This window comes from Oxyura jamaicensis, chromosome 1 (genome assembly GCF_011077185.1).
Source record: "Oxyura jamaicensis isolate SHBP4307 breed ruddy duck chromosome 1, BPBGC_Ojam_1.0, whole genome shotgun sequence".
Classification (NCBI taxonomy): Eukaryota; Metazoa; Chordata; class Aves; order Anseriformes; family Anatidae; genus Oxyura; species Oxyura jamaicensis.
Window position 1 is genome coordinate 110179570 of NC_048893.1, and position 16997 is coordinate 110196566.

General features: G+C 39.4%; 1 protein-coding gene and 1 long non-coding RNA gene across 2 annotated transcripts in view; both read left to right on the plus strand.

Moving 5' to 3' along the window:
* Window positions 1-16900, plus strand: part of MORC3 (MORC family CW-type zinc finger 3) — a 30509-nt gene extending 13609 nt beyond the window's left edge. Inside the window, exons 8-17 of the mRNA XM_035315745.1 lie at window positions 674-793; window positions 1200-1297; window positions 5617-5721; window positions 5831-5953; window positions 6066-6140; window positions 7608-7650; window positions 9122-9309; window positions 9871-10696; window positions 11107-11270; window positions 14447-16900. Of these exons, the coding sequence (XP_035171636.1) occupies window positions 674-793; window positions 1200-1297; window positions 5617-5721; window positions 5831-5953; window positions 6066-6140; window positions 7608-7650; window positions 9122-9309; window positions 9871-10696; window positions 11107-11270; window positions 14447-14600 (1896 nt within the window). The 3' untranslated portion in view covers window positions 14601-16900. The remainder of the gene's footprint in view (window positions 1-673; window positions 794-1199; window positions 1298-5616; window positions 5722-5830; window positions 5954-6065; window positions 6141-7607; window positions 7651-9121; window positions 9310-9870; window positions 10697-11106; window positions 11271-14446) is intronic.
* Window positions 12277-14440, plus strand: LOC118160768. Its single transcript, XR_004747666.1, has 3 exons — window positions 12277-12288; window positions 13264-13269; window positions 13888-14440. It is a non-coding gene; the product is annotated as an uncharacterized LOC118160768 (long non-coding RNA).
* Window positions 16901-16997: the final 97 nt, after the last annotated feature.

A 16997-nucleotide genomic window follows, 5' to 3' on the forward strand; every position in this document is an offset into this window, starting at 1 on the left:
TGAATCTAGAGGAGGGCTACAAAGATGCTCAGAGGGCTGGAGCACCTCTCCTGTGAAGAAAGGCTGAGAGAGCGGGGGATATCCAGCCTGGAGAAGTGAAGGCTCCAGGTACACCTCATTGCAGCCTTTTAATACTTAAAGGGGTCTTATAAAAAAAGATGGAGAAGGACTCTTTACTTCGGTAAATAATGATAGAACAGGAGGGAGTGGTCTTTTAAATTAGAAGAGGACATTTAGCCTAGATGTTAGGACGAAATTCTTCCCTGTGAGGGTGGTGAGTCACTGGCACAGGTTGCCTATAGAAGCTGTGGATGCCCCATCCCTGGAGGTGTTCAAGGCCAGGCTGGATGGGGCCCTGGGCAACCTGGTCTAGGGGGTGGCATCCCTGCCTATGGCAGGGGAAGTGGAGTTAAGATGATCTTTAAGTTCCTTCCAACCTATGCTATTCTATGATATAATAATACATACTTTGTATGTAAGCTGTTTTAATTCTGTTGGGCATGTTGCAGCTATTGTCTGGTGTTTTGTTATGTAATGGCATAGTAAAGGAATTGTCTCAGTATATTTAAAAATAAAAAAAGTTCAAGGATCCAGTTTAGAATGAGCACTCAAAGTAAATATGGTTTTGTGTTACGTGACATTAACCAGACATTTCCTTAATATCTGGTAAAAGGCTAAAACTGTAAGAATTACTTTTGGATTTAACTGCAGAAACAAAGATCATTATGGAATAATGATGTACCATAAAAACAGACTCATCAAAGCTTATGAAAGAGTTGGCTGTCAGCTAAAGGTAGGAATTTAAGCTGAAAAATATTTCAACATTAGAAATCATTCTCACTCAAATGCTGATTTTTTTCTTTTTAAGAGTACAGATGGAAACTTTTATATTGATGTAGCTTTTTAGTAACATCTTACTTTACTTTGCATGGACGTTCAAAATTGCATTAAATTGTATGCAATTGTTTTTATCCTGGGGATGTGTTTCGTCAAGAGTATTGTAGTTGGGGGAGTAAAGGGTGGTGGGTGGTGGTTTCTTGGAGACAGGTGATAAGCAGAAAGTTTTTTACTTGCTGTGTATATAAGTTATGATTACCTTTGACAATGTTTTATGGTTTTAGCATGGAATTTGGTGGTTTTTTTTGTTTGTTTGTTTGTTTGTTTTGTTTTTTCTCCTGATAGATCTTAATCTCTTTCAGGCAAACAACATGGGTGTTGGTGTAGTTGGAATTATTGAGTGTAACTTCCTAAAACCAACTCATAACAAACAAGATTTTGATTACACAAATGAATACAGGTAAATGTGTATTTTATATAAACATTTTATGGAATACTGTCATTCACTGTGAAATACTTGACCATAAAAGGTTTCTTAATCTTCTTAATAAGGATAAATGATTATGTTCCACCATTAAGCTGCATGACTGTTCCAAACAGTAGGGGTAGGGTGTTTACATCTATGCTGGTCGTGCTGCATTCATTGTGCAGTCAGTGAAATCAAGGGTATGTATGACACATGCCATTTTGAAGTGCGTGTCTTTAAAAGTGGTTGGATGCAACTCTGCCCTTTGCTGATTCCAAAATGAGCCCAGAATCACTAGCTTGAGGCTACTTGTGTAGTAGATGACTAAAATTGTGAGGTATGAATCCCATACTATTAACTGTAATGATTTCTTAGGCAGTTTTCTGCACATTTTTCAGCTGTTCATTTCAGTTGCTTTCTTAAGTGTGGATTTGAATGTCCTGAGGTCCTTGTCTACCTGACAGCATTTAAAATACAAGATGCCCTAAAGGCAGCTGTGATCTGGAGTGTAGCTTCATTCCAGTTGTTATTTCTAGCTCAGGGTTGCCACTTCTCACATCTGCACCCATCCCGTCAATCAGTATCTGTATTTCTTACAGTTGCTCTGTGAACCTGATTGGGAATCTAGTCTGATTTGAAAGAAAAAATAAAAATCAGAAATGTTTTTAATCCAGGTGAATTTCCTAGCCTGTTTACACTACTTTGCTGTGACTTGGTTGTGCTGGCATTATGGAAGCTATGGAGGGAAGGAAGGGATGGAGGGGGTGAGTTATCTAAGCAGAAAAGCTGTCCAGTGAAAATGTTCTAGATGCAAACCTTGCGAGTTTTTCTACCCTAATTTCTTTCCTTTCATGATGGCAAGGCTATTTTCTGTTTTCTGTGCTGCTTCGTATTGAGGGATACCCAGGCTTTCTGCACAGGCTGCCGCTTTCCCATTGGTGGGCTGAACTGGTAGTGAAGCTGAGCACGTATCCCACAGATGCAGACACACACAAAACACTGATGTGGCTGGTTATACACACTGCTACAAAGATGCTGCCTTCAATAGCACCTGCATTCAGGACTCACGAAAAACATGGACATAAACAGCCAAGTACCCTCCTGTCTCCTCAACTCATAGAGATTGAAGGTCCCTAGTGAGGGCACACACGTGATACTTTATATTCACAAGCAGATGCAAATTCACAGATCCCTTGAGTACTGTCACAGCCTCTCAGACTAAGTCCCAGGCTGCCTTACCCAGCCCCACAGGCCTATTGCTTGCTAGCTGGTCTAGCTTGATGCTCACTGGCAAACAGGCAGCATTTGTATGCTTGTCCCACAGACACACCATGTTCACAAGTGCCCCTGGATGTATCAGCATAGACCTTTGCTCACTTGATACCCTGGCCTGGATCTGGGGTCTCCTACTCACTGGCAAATCCAGCTTGAAGTTTGCTGGTGAATACACATGCATATCCCCGTGCACACCAAGTCTGAAGAAGGTACAAACACCTCCCTCCACACACCCGCAACAACTGGCACCAGGCACTTGGGCTGTGACCTGCAGTCCTGCTCCAGCATCTGACACGGAGTCCCGCACTCTCACTGGTGCCACACTTGCTGTTTTTTGTGACAGATGCTGCTCGCACCCCAGTAACTGGATGTTGAAGACCCCAACACTCACTCCAGTAGCTGACTCTACAGGCCAGGGGTGACCACACACCCGGTCTGACTCCAGTAGCTGGCACCATATCCATTCATTATGGTGCCCCAAGTGCTGGCACTTGGTGCCTGAAGTCTGTAGGACCCTTCTTTGACCTAAGGGACTTTGGCCCCTCCAACTACTGAGGACCCTCGCTTACACCAGCAGCCAACACTGCAGGCTGAGGTGCCTGCACCCCAAGTCTTACTCCAGTAGCTGGCGCCAATTTTTACTCGAATGCGTGGCTCTCACCAGCATCTGGCATTTAGTCCTTGCAGGGCACAAACATGATGCAGGCAGAATGCAACAAAAAGGTAGTTAAGATTTAATAAGGTGATAGGAAATACTTTAGGCATCAAGTGCAGGGATCTGTCAGCCAAGCATACTGATAGTCCTTGTTTTATGTGCAATCTCCACTCTTATTATACACTTTTCTGTTTAACTCCCCCATTTTTGCACCCTCTTCCCCTGCACGTTGCCTCATTAGTTGGCATAGTTCCACTGACCTCCCTCCAACTACCTGGGCTTTCGGGTTTGCATCCTTACCGGTTTCTTGATAAGCCTGTCAATTAGTGTGACTGTCCAGGGTTGTTTCTGGTTGTTTCTGTTAATACTAGTTGGTCGGGTTTTATGGTTCTCTCTGTTTATCTCCTTCCCTTTCCTCATCCTCCCAACTTAAAAAAATAAACATTCTCACACTTCACGTGTCCTTAATAGTTAGCGTGACTGACCAGGTTTGTTCTTATCACTGCCTCCCTAATCATGTGTCAGTCAGGTTTGTCTCTGTACTTGTTTATGGCTCCTTTGACAAGACATGCTTAAAGGAATAGATTTCCCTTCTACCTATCCTAACACTTGGTTTTAATGTGGACTTAATTTGGGGGTATTGACTTGTAAACGTTGGTGGGGGTAGACTTTCTGACAGGAGAAGTCATGAGCTTTTTCAAGCTGTATGTTTTGTCCTTCAAGCAATTGTTGGTGTTCCCCTGACAAGGACAGCTGAATCGTCCATGAAGCTTTTCCCGATTTGCTGATTTTTATGCAGCTCTGCTTATAAGGGCAACCCAGAAACCGCATCAGATTGCTGTCACAAACTAAGCTGTTAATTGTAGCAGTTCAGACTTCCCCTGCTATAGCTCCTGGTTGTTCCTGCTGTTGAAACAGCAGCTCTTAGTGGAGAAGGAGCAAGCCTGATAGTTGGGAAGATGACTGTTGCAGCCACAGTTAATCTGCCTGTATTTTTAAGTAGTACGCACAGCACAGTTTGCACTCTCTTTGCAGTGATACTGCCAGCTTTAAGCAGTCCCTGTGTCTGCCACTATTATACTAGCAGACCTGTTAATGAGAACATGGGTTGAAGCAGACTAGGGAATCACTCTAACGATAACATAGCTCTTGTGCTCATTTTTAAGTACAACTGTTCCCTGAACCATTTCCTTTGTGGTTGCACTAACAGTTCCTTTGGCAGAGGATATGCCATAGGATAGTTATTTGTGTTAACCAAATTTTACGCTGTGTTCCCACAGGCTGGCACAGTGAACACTGAATGTTTTACTTTTTTTGTACTTGTAATATGGACATAGAGGTACTTAAAGGTCTTTGAGTAAAGGTCTTTCTACAAAGATTGCTGGTACAGGTTTTCAGAAGCAGCCCAGAACAGAAATGAAAAGCTGATGCTGCAATTTCATGATCAATGTAAGCTGACCTGTCTCTCTCTCCTCACCAAGAGAGACACAGTTCAATCCAAGCATTGCTGCTCATTTTTGCCCTTGCGCTACTTCCTTTTTCTGGTACCAAAATTCATGACTTGGGTTTGGAGGTTATCCAGATGGAAGCTTTCTAGGCGAGACTAGGTCACTGCTGAGACATTTGTGTTAGTTCAAAGCATGGGGTTGTGTAGGTATTGGAATAAGCTGGGAGGGGAGGGACTGGTTCGCAGTCTCTGTTTTTCCAGTCACTTAACTCTGATATAAATCAGCATGCTGATAATAGGCGGTCTTACCCTTACCTGACCTGTGGGGCTTGTTCCTCTTCCATACCACGCCTTGCTGTGTGCCAGCTCTGGCAGTCGTGCAATTGCATGATAAGTCCTGATCAGGAAACTAATCTAGCTAAAAATTAATATAGGGGAAAACTGGCCTGCTCCTTTTAGCAGCGTGTAGAGTATATACTACACTAATGTGAATATATGTTTACAGTCTCAGTGTAGCATTGCTGTAGGTCACTTTAGAGTGGTCATTAACCTATAAACACGCAGCCAAATACCTGGCTCAGTGCCGGGTTGACAGAGGCAGTTTTGTACCATGATTATTCTAGGATTGAAGCTTAGCTGATGACTTGGCTTCAGGGTTTGCACTGTACATGCACGGTGCTTCTGAATCAAGGAGACTCGGTTTCAGTTTAAAACTGTCTTTGTGTCCCAAGTAAATTTTCTTGTGATTTCCTAGCTGACAAATATGACTTCCCACAATTCTGAACTTCCAGGATTTGCTAAAAGCAAAAACCTCACTGTTGTGCAAATGGAAATACTCATATGTTCATATGCTTATTATTTCAGCGTAGTTTTAAAAATGTTATTTCTGTTCTAAAATTTTATTAAGGTATTTTTTTAAAAAACTTTTGGTTTTAGACTTACAATAGCGGCTCTAGGAGAAAAGCTTAATGATTACTGGAATGAAATGAAAGTGAAGAAAAATGAAGAATATCCATTAGCTTTGCCAGTTGAGGAGATCCAGTGAGTATCACTTTTAAATAAAATAACTTTATATACTGTTATTACTACATTATGCTCCATTATGAAAATAACCTTTTATTGTGAAAGTTCTGTTTATTTTTCGTTACAGAAAGCAGCCTGATCAGACATGGGTACAATGTGATGCATGTCTGAAGTGGCGGAAGCTTCCAGATGGAATAGAGCACTTGCCAGAAAAGTGGTACTGCTCGCTGAACCCTGATCCACAATTCCGGTAAAATCTGATTTAGATAAATGTCAAACTATTGCTTTTATTTTTTATTATATCACCTAATGTAAGTATGTATGTAAAGCTCTTTTTGTTGCCGTTTTTTCTCTTAACTCAGGGATTGTAATGTGCCAGAAGAACCAGAAGATGATGACTTAATACATCCCACATATGAGAAAACTTATAAGAAAAAGTGAGTGCTAGAGACTTTCTTGTAAGTGTGTCCACGCTAGAAAAATAACGTGAAAGCTAAACACTTTTCTTTCACCTGTAGTATGATTGCAACCTTTCTGCGAATACATCCATCAGAAAATAGCACTCTACAATCAAGACCTGATCATAGTAATGACTAGCTGAATAGCGTTTTTCTTTTCTCTTCTCCATTGTTAGCATGTTGACAGGACATTCAAATTTCTCTTTGACTAATGCTTGTTTTCCTTCTTAAGTAAAAATCAGAAAAGTCATAGCCGAAGAGGTCCATCTCATTTAATAACTAGTGAGGTGAGCAGTGCAAGAAGCTGGTGTTCACTACATTTCTCAGAGGGGTGGTGTTCCATAGTAGTAAGCAGTATGAGGATAGTTTGGGATGTTAGAGAGAAACTGTACCTTATGTCTGTTAGGAGCCCTTATCTCGGTAAACTGTTTTCAAGGCCCACATTGAACCTGCTGAATACCTCAATGCATTTATTGAAGAATTAGAGGATTCTTAGCTAAGTTACATGGAAAAAAAAAATGACTTAAGCAATTTTAATGAATTGCTGGTTTGCATCCTCGAAGGCTTTTTTTATTGTTTTAAACAATTTTTAAAAATAAATCTTAATCCGAGAGAGAACTTGTTTGAAGTTAAGCTAAATTTAAACTGCAATAGTTCCTAAGTTCATGCATGTGATAAATGATTGAGTTCCAAATAGGATTCCAATTAAAGTTTGCAATTTATTAAGCAAATAGAGGCAAGCAAACAGTGCTGGGTGCGCCGGGTATTTCTGCTCCACCAGGACGCACGCTTGTCACATCAGGCGGCTGGTTTTTATGCTCCTAGACTAATACATATTCATCACTACTCCTAGAAAAGGCAGGGTTATTATAATTAGTTCCCAGAATCCGAACCCTCTCCTGGATGCATGCGTATCAGTCTCTGGGGATCGCTCATGCTGAAGGCTCGTAGTCTTCCTCCCAGGCTTTGTCCTTCGGTCATCCTTCAACTCCCCCTTTCTCCTTATTTGGTGATCTCTTTGCTGGATGTCAAAGGCTCGCGCAGCGTCCCATGCAAAAGTCAGCAGTTTCCTAAAAACTCCTTGGTTCTCTTATCTCCCAGACCCAAGTCTCAATGTTCGCCCTTCAAACCCTCTATTTACACAAATTGCTGGACCCTTCCTTTGCATGATACAAGAACTATGTACGCTACTCACTGTTTTTCTTAGATAGAAGGTTATATTTCATCATGCGGCCCTAGCATTGTTCCATACTGACATGAATCAAATGAACGCATTTCATAATGCAGAAAATTTTCATTTAGTAAAGTAGAATGTGTTTGTTAAAAATGTACCTAGCCAAATAAGGTGTATTGTGTTTAATCATAGATGTAAATTAATATGGTTTCACAATGAATCAACACTTTGAATCTAAGCTCCTTTTTTTTTTTTTTCTTTCTCCTGTGCAGAGACAGAGAAAAACTGAAGAAACGGCTGGACTACGGCTACCAGGTAACTCTCCTGAAGTCAATAGGAAACTGACGTTGGCAACGGAGTTATTCTTGCTGGCAACAATACTCTGCAGTTTGATCCAGTAGGCTAGGCTTTGACTTATGCTGCCTTAACTAGTGGTCAGCTGATCAGATGAACAGCCTGTTTTGTTTTGATGGTTATATAGGCTATATTCACTCTTAGTAAACCAAAAATCCCCCATCTTTGCTGTCCAATGATAGGAAATGCACCGAGTTCTATGCAGTACTGAACAAAGGGTTTGAAGGGGTCAAAGCTGCCTCAGGAAATAGTACTAGAAAAGATGTCAGTCACAGATAGCTATTTTTATGACATGATACCTGATTGTTGGAAGTGGATTTGTTGTAGAGAGAAATATGATAAGGAGATGAAAACAAAGGTTTTCTTTAAAAAAATAAATCGGGGGGCTGGGATAAGTGTAGAATTTGTAGTAGCTGTATTTTTGAAAGCTTGTGTTGCAAGGAGGCACTCAAATTCAAATGGAATTCAAAATGATTTAGTAATGGGAGTGTGCAGATAGGAAACTTGATTCTGAGTTACAAAGTTAGATTTAGGTTGTTCTCTTAACTGTTAACCTCAGGTCACTCAGTTCCTGGAGAAGAGATTTTGCATGTGTTATTTTAATCCATCTACTTCATTGTATTCATTTTCCTGCAGTTAGTTTTATCCAAGTAGAAAAGTAATTTCTAAAAGTAAAACGGTTTGTTCATTTTGGACAAACTGAATTAATTATGAGCAACTTAAATGATAGAAACATCTATCCCATATTTTGTGTATGATGGTCAGACTTCAGACACAGCTACAAAGCTGCTTGGAAAAAGCTCTTCCCCAGGATTCTACATGGTACTTAAAAATAGCTATTTCTATTCTTCTATAGAAAGAGTTGTAAGATCAGAAAGATTTATTGTCAGAAAGCAGCCGTGCATCGGGAGGACTGTGCAGCTGGAGTCCTCTGAGAAATCCAGCAAAAAAATGTCATTAAGATACAAAAAACCTTTGCTGCTTTCTAATATTTCTATGTTTAAGACATGCACAAAAAACTAAAATTAAAACCAGCATTGGAGAGACACAAAGGAAACAATAGTTAATACAGATCAATAGAGACTAGTTGTGGGTTCTTTGTTCTTTGCATATGTGATTATTAAGCTGAGAAACTAGTTGTGGGTTCTTTGTTCTTTGCATATGTGATTATTAAGCTGAGAAAATTGAGGCTTTTAAAAGGAGTCTAGTTCACCTTTCTTATTGCAAAATATTAAACTAGGGGTCAGGGAGATTGCTATATGGAGATATATATTGCAATATATATATATTACTTCTGTATCCGTGCAGTACGCAGAAGAAATGTATGTCATAGTTCTAAGTGTTTTCAGATAGTTAACAGAACTACTTAAACCTATTCTGAAGAATCTACTAATAATAACTTGTTCTATTCCTAACTAACATTATCTTATAGATCAATAATGAAATGTTTTTAAAAACACCTGTTTCCTCAAGTAAAGACTTTAAAACATTCTCAGCTGTGAGTGGAAAGGAAGCTGTTCCAAGAGCACTTTTACCAGAAACATCAAATGCTTCTGTCAAAAGACCTCTGCTTGTTTCAAATAGATCAGTATCTTCACCTCATTCTGATTCTGACAACAGGTTAGTGAACCTATACAAAATAGATTCCTATTTATCCCTAATAATTTCTTTAATAAAAGTGATGATGTTGGGTATAGACCCATCTTGGGGTCACAGCTGCCAAACTTTGTATGTCAATTCTGGTACAATAGGAAGAACCATGTTAATTAAAGATATCTAGAAACCTTATGCAGAAGAAAAATGAAAGCAGCAAAAAAACATTGTGTACTGGCAAGGAAAATTGCTTAGTGATTTGTCTCACTTCAGGAAAAGGTATTGTGTTAAGCTCACTCTACAGTATGTTTTACTTAACCTCTGTTACAAGTCTTCTCTACCCCTAAATGTTGAGTCTGTCTTAAAATAATGTATGAAAGTAATAACCTAGTGTGAACGTCAGCCATTGTTTTTACAGGAAAGGTATTTATTGTGACTACTGATCTTAACATGTGCTGCAGGGAGACATCTCTTTCTATTGAGTAGCAGTTTTGAATTGTGCTTATAGAAACACTAAACATAGTTTAAAACAAATGACTTTGCAGTATTTGAACAACACAATAATCAATTTAATATTTTCTTCCTCAGTCTGAAACGGAAGACATCTGGCTGTGTCACACCCGTGTCTTTAAAAACACCTCGATTAAATGACAGAACATTCAACAACCATGATGATGATGATGATGTTATTATTTTAGAGGAGAGCAGCACTCCAAAGCCTTCTGCAGATTCTGATGTTCTAGTGGTAAAAACTGAACGTATTAATGTGGACCAGGAGGAGAAGCAGATAGAAAACTGTGATGTCACAGAACCTTGCGGCGCGACTGCTTCAGATTCAAAAAGTGAACAGTTGACCTCTGCAACACAGACAGATGTCCCAAATTTAGTGGTTAAAAAGGAAGAGGTGGAAGAGGAGACTGAAATTCCAATTCCCAGTGCAGAAGTGGAAATTAAGCACCACAATGTAAATAATCGTTCAGAGACATCTGCAGATCTTGGAAACGAACTGAGAAATCAGCTGCAATTAGTAAACAAAGAAAAAGAAATGTACCAAAACAAATGTGAGGTATTAACCAAACAGGTAGAAACACTGGAACAGAGGATACTAGAAATGAATAATAAGTATGTGAAAAAAGAAATGTGCCATCAGTCAACCGAGACAATTTCTTCATCTGCAGAAGAAAACGTTCATGAAAGAAGTTTGGCAGAAGTAAGCTTGCTATATGAGCAGGCATTAGAAGAAATAGCAAAACTAAAAGAACAATGCAGTACTCTACAGAACTTAAAGACTGAATGCAGCAAGTGTGCTGATGGTGAAAGTAAGAGCGAGGTCGATGAAATTGCTGTGCAGCTGGATGATGTTTTCAGGCAACTGGACAAATGCAGCATTGAGAGAGACAGTTACAAAAGTGAGGTATGTTTGTTAAAACAGTTATATGCTACAAAATGATAACTAAAAATGTAAATTTCCGTCTTCTTGAAGGGATGTTTCACAGCAGTTCTAGTACCTAACGTTGCTTAGTTAAATTCAGTCTATTAACTAATCAAGGCACCTAAAAGGGGCTAACATAGTCTAGAATCCTATGGTTTTTTTGCTTCCATTGATAGAAATAAGCAAACCTGAGAAAGTCTGACAAAGTAGGTTTAGAGTGCAGTGTGTTCAGCTGGCTGCTCAAAAGCAGTTTGTCTAATTTGCCATATCATAAAATTTTCCTGTAAAGTTAATTAAAAGCAGTCAACAAGTAGTTTGTTTTGGTTATATTTATTTTAACCACCACAAATGGATGTGATGTATAAAATTACTTATTTTGATTTACTTGCCAGATTGAAACGCTACAAGTGGAAAAAAATAAAATTGCCTGTCAATGTGAAGAACTCAAAGCAGAAATTGCACAGTTAAAAGCTTCAATTCCGCAAGCGGTAGCACGAGCAAATGATTCTACAACCAGTAATGTAGAAGAGACTGTAAATTTTTCTGATGGAGAAAGGTATCAATTTTGTTCTTTCTAGACTATATCGAACAAGATTTTGGTTGGCTGATTGTATCTGAAAGACCTTGATTGAAGGTCATGTCTGATAATCATATAATAAAACTTGGTGCTTGGAATTCTTCTCTACTGCTTTTTGTGACTCCCAGCTCAGTAACATTCATGTTTCATCTCTTCATCAAGTAACTTTTTTTATTGATTTAGGTATTTGAGCAGCATTGACCATTGCACAATAGAATTCCCTACTGACATTTCTTTAAATATTGAAAATGTTGTATGATAATTTCTAGACACAAAAGATAATTTCTAGACACAATTTACAGAACAAGGGGAAGGAGAAAGAAGGCAAGAAAGAGGGTGATCATTAGCATATTCTGTATAGATGAACTTCACTTTTGCATGCTATTTTTCTTTCTTGAATCAACTGTACCCTGCTGGAAAGAGTTTGTTTTCAATTTCAGAACTGATTTATCCTCCCATTATAGCAACTTGCTGCAGAGCAGTCCTATGGAACTGGGTCATGTCCAGGGTGTATCTTGGCATTAAACAAGAGTTTATGCTTTCGAGATTTTGCTGCTCTCCATTAGCAGAAATAAACACCCAGAAGAAGCACACGTACAAGGTGGAAGGAAGAATGATTAGTCCAGCAGGAATATAGACATACTGCCTGAGCATGTCAGATGGAATTGAAAGCCAGAGCTCAGCTGGAGTTAAAACTAGTAAGGTCTGTGAAGGACAAGCAAGAAGGGCTTCTGTAAGCATAGTAGCAGCAACAGGAAAACAGAAAATTATGGGCCTGCTGCTCTGTGGGGCAGAGGCCTTGTGGACAAAGGATGAGAGGTACCTGAGAGGTAAAGGAGGTACTGAGGTACTCACTACCTCCTTTACCTTCGTTTCCACGGGTGAGGTCTGTCCTCTGGCTCCCAAGGTCCATGAGCCTAATTGTTAATTGAAGCATTGCCTGTAGTAAAGGGTGACTGAATTATGGGACCAAAGCAAATTCAACATATGCAAGCAAGTCTGTGGAACGAGGTGACAAGCATCAGAGGGAGCTAGCTGATCAACTGATGGAGTTGGCCTTGTGATGAAGTCTCCAGAAGCTTGTGGCAGTCAATTAAGCTTCCTGATGCCTGGAAAAAGGCAATTGTCATGCCCATATTCAGGACAGGCAGATAAGAGGATCTGAATTACGGACTGGTCGGAGTAACCTCAGTCCCCATGAAGACCGTGCATATCTGCCTGGATGCCACATGTAGCCACACAATAGTCCAGGTGATTAGAAACAGCCATCGTGGATTTACTCAGGGCAAACAGTGCCTCTCCAGCCTGATTACCTCCTACAATGAGATGACTGGCTCTGTGGATAAGGGGAAAGTGGGCCTTCATTTTAGGAAAGCCTTCCATGTGGGCTGCCATAATTTTATAACCAAAATTCATGAGTTATGATTTGGATAGGTAGACTAGGAGGTAAAACTGGCCAGTTTGATAGGTTTGGGGGTCAATATCGAGGCCAATCATTGTTAATGCCTTCATTAATGGCCTAGGTGACAGAGCAAGATGAACTTTTGGTAAATTCTCAGTGACACCAGACTGGAGGGAGACCACCGATACTCTGGAAGGTAGGCATGTTGTTGAGGGACCTCAACAAGTTGGAGAAATGGGCTGAAAGAAACCTCACAGCAGTTCAGCAAAGCAACAGTGACGTTTTTCAGCTGCATTGGGATCAACCCATGCAGTTGAACGAGCTGGAGGCTCTTCCTGGGCCGGCGGTGGGGGATTAGAGGTTTGAGTGTGAGTCAACAGTGCGCTCTTGTGGTGGGAGGGCCCGGTGCCTGCTGGGCTCTGTTGGCAAGAGTTCAGCCAGCAGGTTGAGGGAAGTGATTCTTGCCCTCTGCTGGGCACTGTGAGATCAGACAGGGAGTGTTTGGGTTCCCTGGTGTATGAAAGACACTGGCCACTGGAGGGCCACCAAGATGATTAGGGGCTTGGAGAGTCTGATGTATAGGGGGATGCTGAGGGAAATAGCCTTAGGAAGAAAAAGCTGCCTTGAGATCTGGTATCTCAGTGCTTTCTTCTGCAGCTGGCTGTGGGTCTAGAAAAGATGAAGCCTGGCTTCTGGCGAGCACAGGAATGGGATGAGAGGCAACAGAAACAAGCTGCAAGAAAAGATTGTTTAAACTTTTTTTTTTTTCTTATAAACTTTTTTTTCTTATATACACAGTGAGGGCAGTCAAACTCTGGAAAAGGGACCCAGGGAAGCTGTGGAATCTCCGTCTCTGGAGATTTTTCCAAACACAAGAAGGTCCAAAGCAACTTGATTTGAGTTACCCCTTCTTTCAATACGTGTTGAAGGGAGTAGAGGGAAGGGACTGGATGACCTCTAGAGAGCCCTTTCAATCCAAGTTTTTCTGGGGTTCAGTTTCCCCTTCACCTGCCAGCATTTCATTTTCTGCTTACTGCATCTGACTGGAAGAATTAACAAATACATGCATCGTTTGCGGTGGAAGTTAAAAGTACTATTGGGATTTGTTGGCACTATGAAGACTGGCTACTGGAAATAATAACGGAAATGATGGTAGAAAGAAATTCTCAAGAGAAGGAATGGATGATATTGAAGCAGGAAGACGGTAGAGCAGTTGAACCATGAAAGAAAGCAAAAAGAGGAGGAATAGTATTTTCTCTGTACTGTAACTCCTACCTTAATTCCTCTTTATAATTTCAAGCCTTTGGACAAGCTACTCTTTCTTGCCTTCTCTTTTTTTCTTGTCTTTTTCTCTTCTTTTGTTCCCCTTGGTGGTAGGATGTATAAAAATACTGTGGTTTTTTAATACTGTTTTGAGAAATAAAGAGGTATTATGGGTAGAGGATTGTGCAAGTGCTTATTTGCTAACATAAATGGAAGTATTAAACTTATTTTCAGAAAGGCAGAATTCTTAGTATTCCTTTGATGCTAAGGAAATGTACACCTTCAAAATTAAAAACTCGAGAATCAGCTTTGAAAAATCAGTAGATCTCGAAACTATCTTGTTGCAGTTTCAGTTTCCTTTTGGTTTACGGAAGTCATGCACAGAGCCTTTGCATTATTGAATATTAGTCCAGCTTTATTAATTAAAGTTGTGTGTATTTTAACATGAAACTTCGTCTATATCTAAACATATCAAATTATTTCTTCACAGCCTGAAACTACGCTCCCTTCGAGTGAATGTTGGACAGCTTTTGGCTACGATCATGCCTGATCTAGACTTGCAGCAAGTAAATTATGATATTGATGTGGTAGATGAAATTTTAGGACAAGTTGTAGAACAAATGCATGAAATCAGTAGTACTTAATATCTTAAGATTTTAGCAGTCTCTTATTTGTTCTTCCATTATAACCTTTGTATAGGCTCAAAAGTGTAAATACTGCTTCTTCACTTTATATATTTGACATAGTTTGATCGATAAGTGTATATACTCTATGCATTTAAATGTTCCCACAGATACAGTGGGGGTTATCTTAACTTCCTCTTAAAGGAGCACTGTCAATATTGACCAACCCCAATGTACTTAATTAAGGATTTTGCTTTTAAAATGTATTTGTAATTAAATTTGCAAATATTTTTATGATTAGGAATCTTAATACTTTTCTACAAAAGTTTTGGTTGACTTTTGGTCTTATATAAGCATTGATACTTGTAATTTTTTCCTCTTCTGAAATTGAAGCAGTGGAATATATTAAAAATGGAAAAGGAGCCTTCCTTGATTTCCTTCTCAGAACAAACCTCGGAGATGTTATTGTAAGCTACAGTATTTTCATTACTATCAAAAATGTTGTATGTTGCATTAATGTTCTAGAAATGTGACTAATATATATAACATTTTTGCTCATATTGGCAATATCTGTGTTTTACTACTAAAAGAGGAAAAAATTCCTTAAGGGTCTCATCCTGAAACTGAGTGATCTTCGACTCCCTTTTGGATTTTTTGGTGCCACTTATGAACATTGTGTACATAATCTTCCAGCATAAACAAAGCCATGGGATATTTCAGCCTTTTCAGTCTTGGAGACCACATACCTGTGTGTGTTCTGCCCTTGCTACTCGATTGTTGCTTCCTAGGGTTTGTTTCTGTGTTTGACTGCAGTGGGAGTGATGTTTGGTTCTACCGTCTGTAGTTCCTATCTGAACATCAGTAGGTCCCATCTGAATGCAACAGTGCTGGTTCCCAAGTCCAGTACGTACCAGTACATGGGTTCAAGTGGTTGGTTTTCAACATGCAGCTCTTACCCACTTCTTTCCAAGTCAGAGGCATCTGACGGAATGGGAATGATTCAGGTGGCCCAGGGGAGAGAATGTATCGAAAGCTAGGGTTGGACTCCTGAAGGATCTCAGTTGTAACGCTACCTCTTGACTTGAAGACTTTTTTTCAGGGCAGCCCAGTGCTGAAAAGGATTGACATGGAGGTTCTGTGATGTATACAAATGCTTGTATATGTTATCTTGTGGGGTTGGGGGGAATTGCTGTAGCATTAAGCATATATTCTGCCCTGGAGTCTTTCAGGCTGGCATGTGAGGGTGCTGAGACTCATTTCCAGAACTTACTTTCCTATCAATGTGCCATGCTGTGTATAAATGGGTCAGACTATGAAATCCTTGATTATCTGGTTGAAATAGAAATACTTCGAAAAGGAGGCTTGTCTTATCTGTGGTGTTAAACTACACAGTAAGCTAAAGCTGAAAGTGTTCAAGTACAATTTTTTATGCTGTCTTAAAGTTTAGACATCCTTTAGAGTCACACTTTTTTTTTCCTTTAACCTCCTAAAATGTTTCACAGCAGCTATTAAGTCACTAATTCAATGCTCTAATGCTCACACAAAAACTTCCTGGAAGAAATGGTGCTGAGACAAGCCATTGTTACAGTGGAGGCAGTATTCTCCTCATCCTGTTGGATGCTTTTCCTTCCCAGTCATCATGAATGAGAAGAGGAGGCAAAGACAGCACATCTAGCTTCTACATCTGGTATTATTATTCATCATCCAAAAAGTGATCAAGAGAAATGGTTCTTGCTTTAAAAAAATAAAAAATAAAAATCATGAAACTGCATCCAGTGTTTTAATACCTAGGAATTGTATTTTTTATCAAGCCAACGATTTTGGCATTTGCACTGCTAACTGTCCTGATTAAAAAGGAACATGATCCAATTAAGTTGTAACTGTTTCTTGTAATGGTTAGCATTTCAATTTGAAGATGCTATCTGTTCTCATATGCCAATAAGGATAACGCGATTCTCTTGTACTTCTTAATGGATAAATCGAATGTTTGATTTTTGAAGAGGTGGCTGTAATATAACTTTGTATGACTTTTAAAAAGTTTATATTTTCCATTTATTGGTGTGTAGTTTTCCATTTCTTTATTTATTACGTTTCATCAGATCCCGTAGTTGAGTTTATTGTAGGTGACTGTCAAAATATAGCACGTGTATATTAAAAATTGAAAATTTACAATGTACATTTACACTTTGATGAACAGTGGACTAATGGAAATGGTTTTTATTTACCTGTTAAAATGTATTTTTTGTAAAAAAATAAAATAAAATAAAAATAATAATAATAATAAAAAAAAATAAAATAAATTTGAGTTTGCTGGATCAAAACCTGTGCCCAAAGAGGATGTTCTTGTTTGTAAATAATGCTCTGCGGCACGGCTGGCGTTTCTGCCTTATTACAAGCAGTTCGACTCGTCAGAAAGCG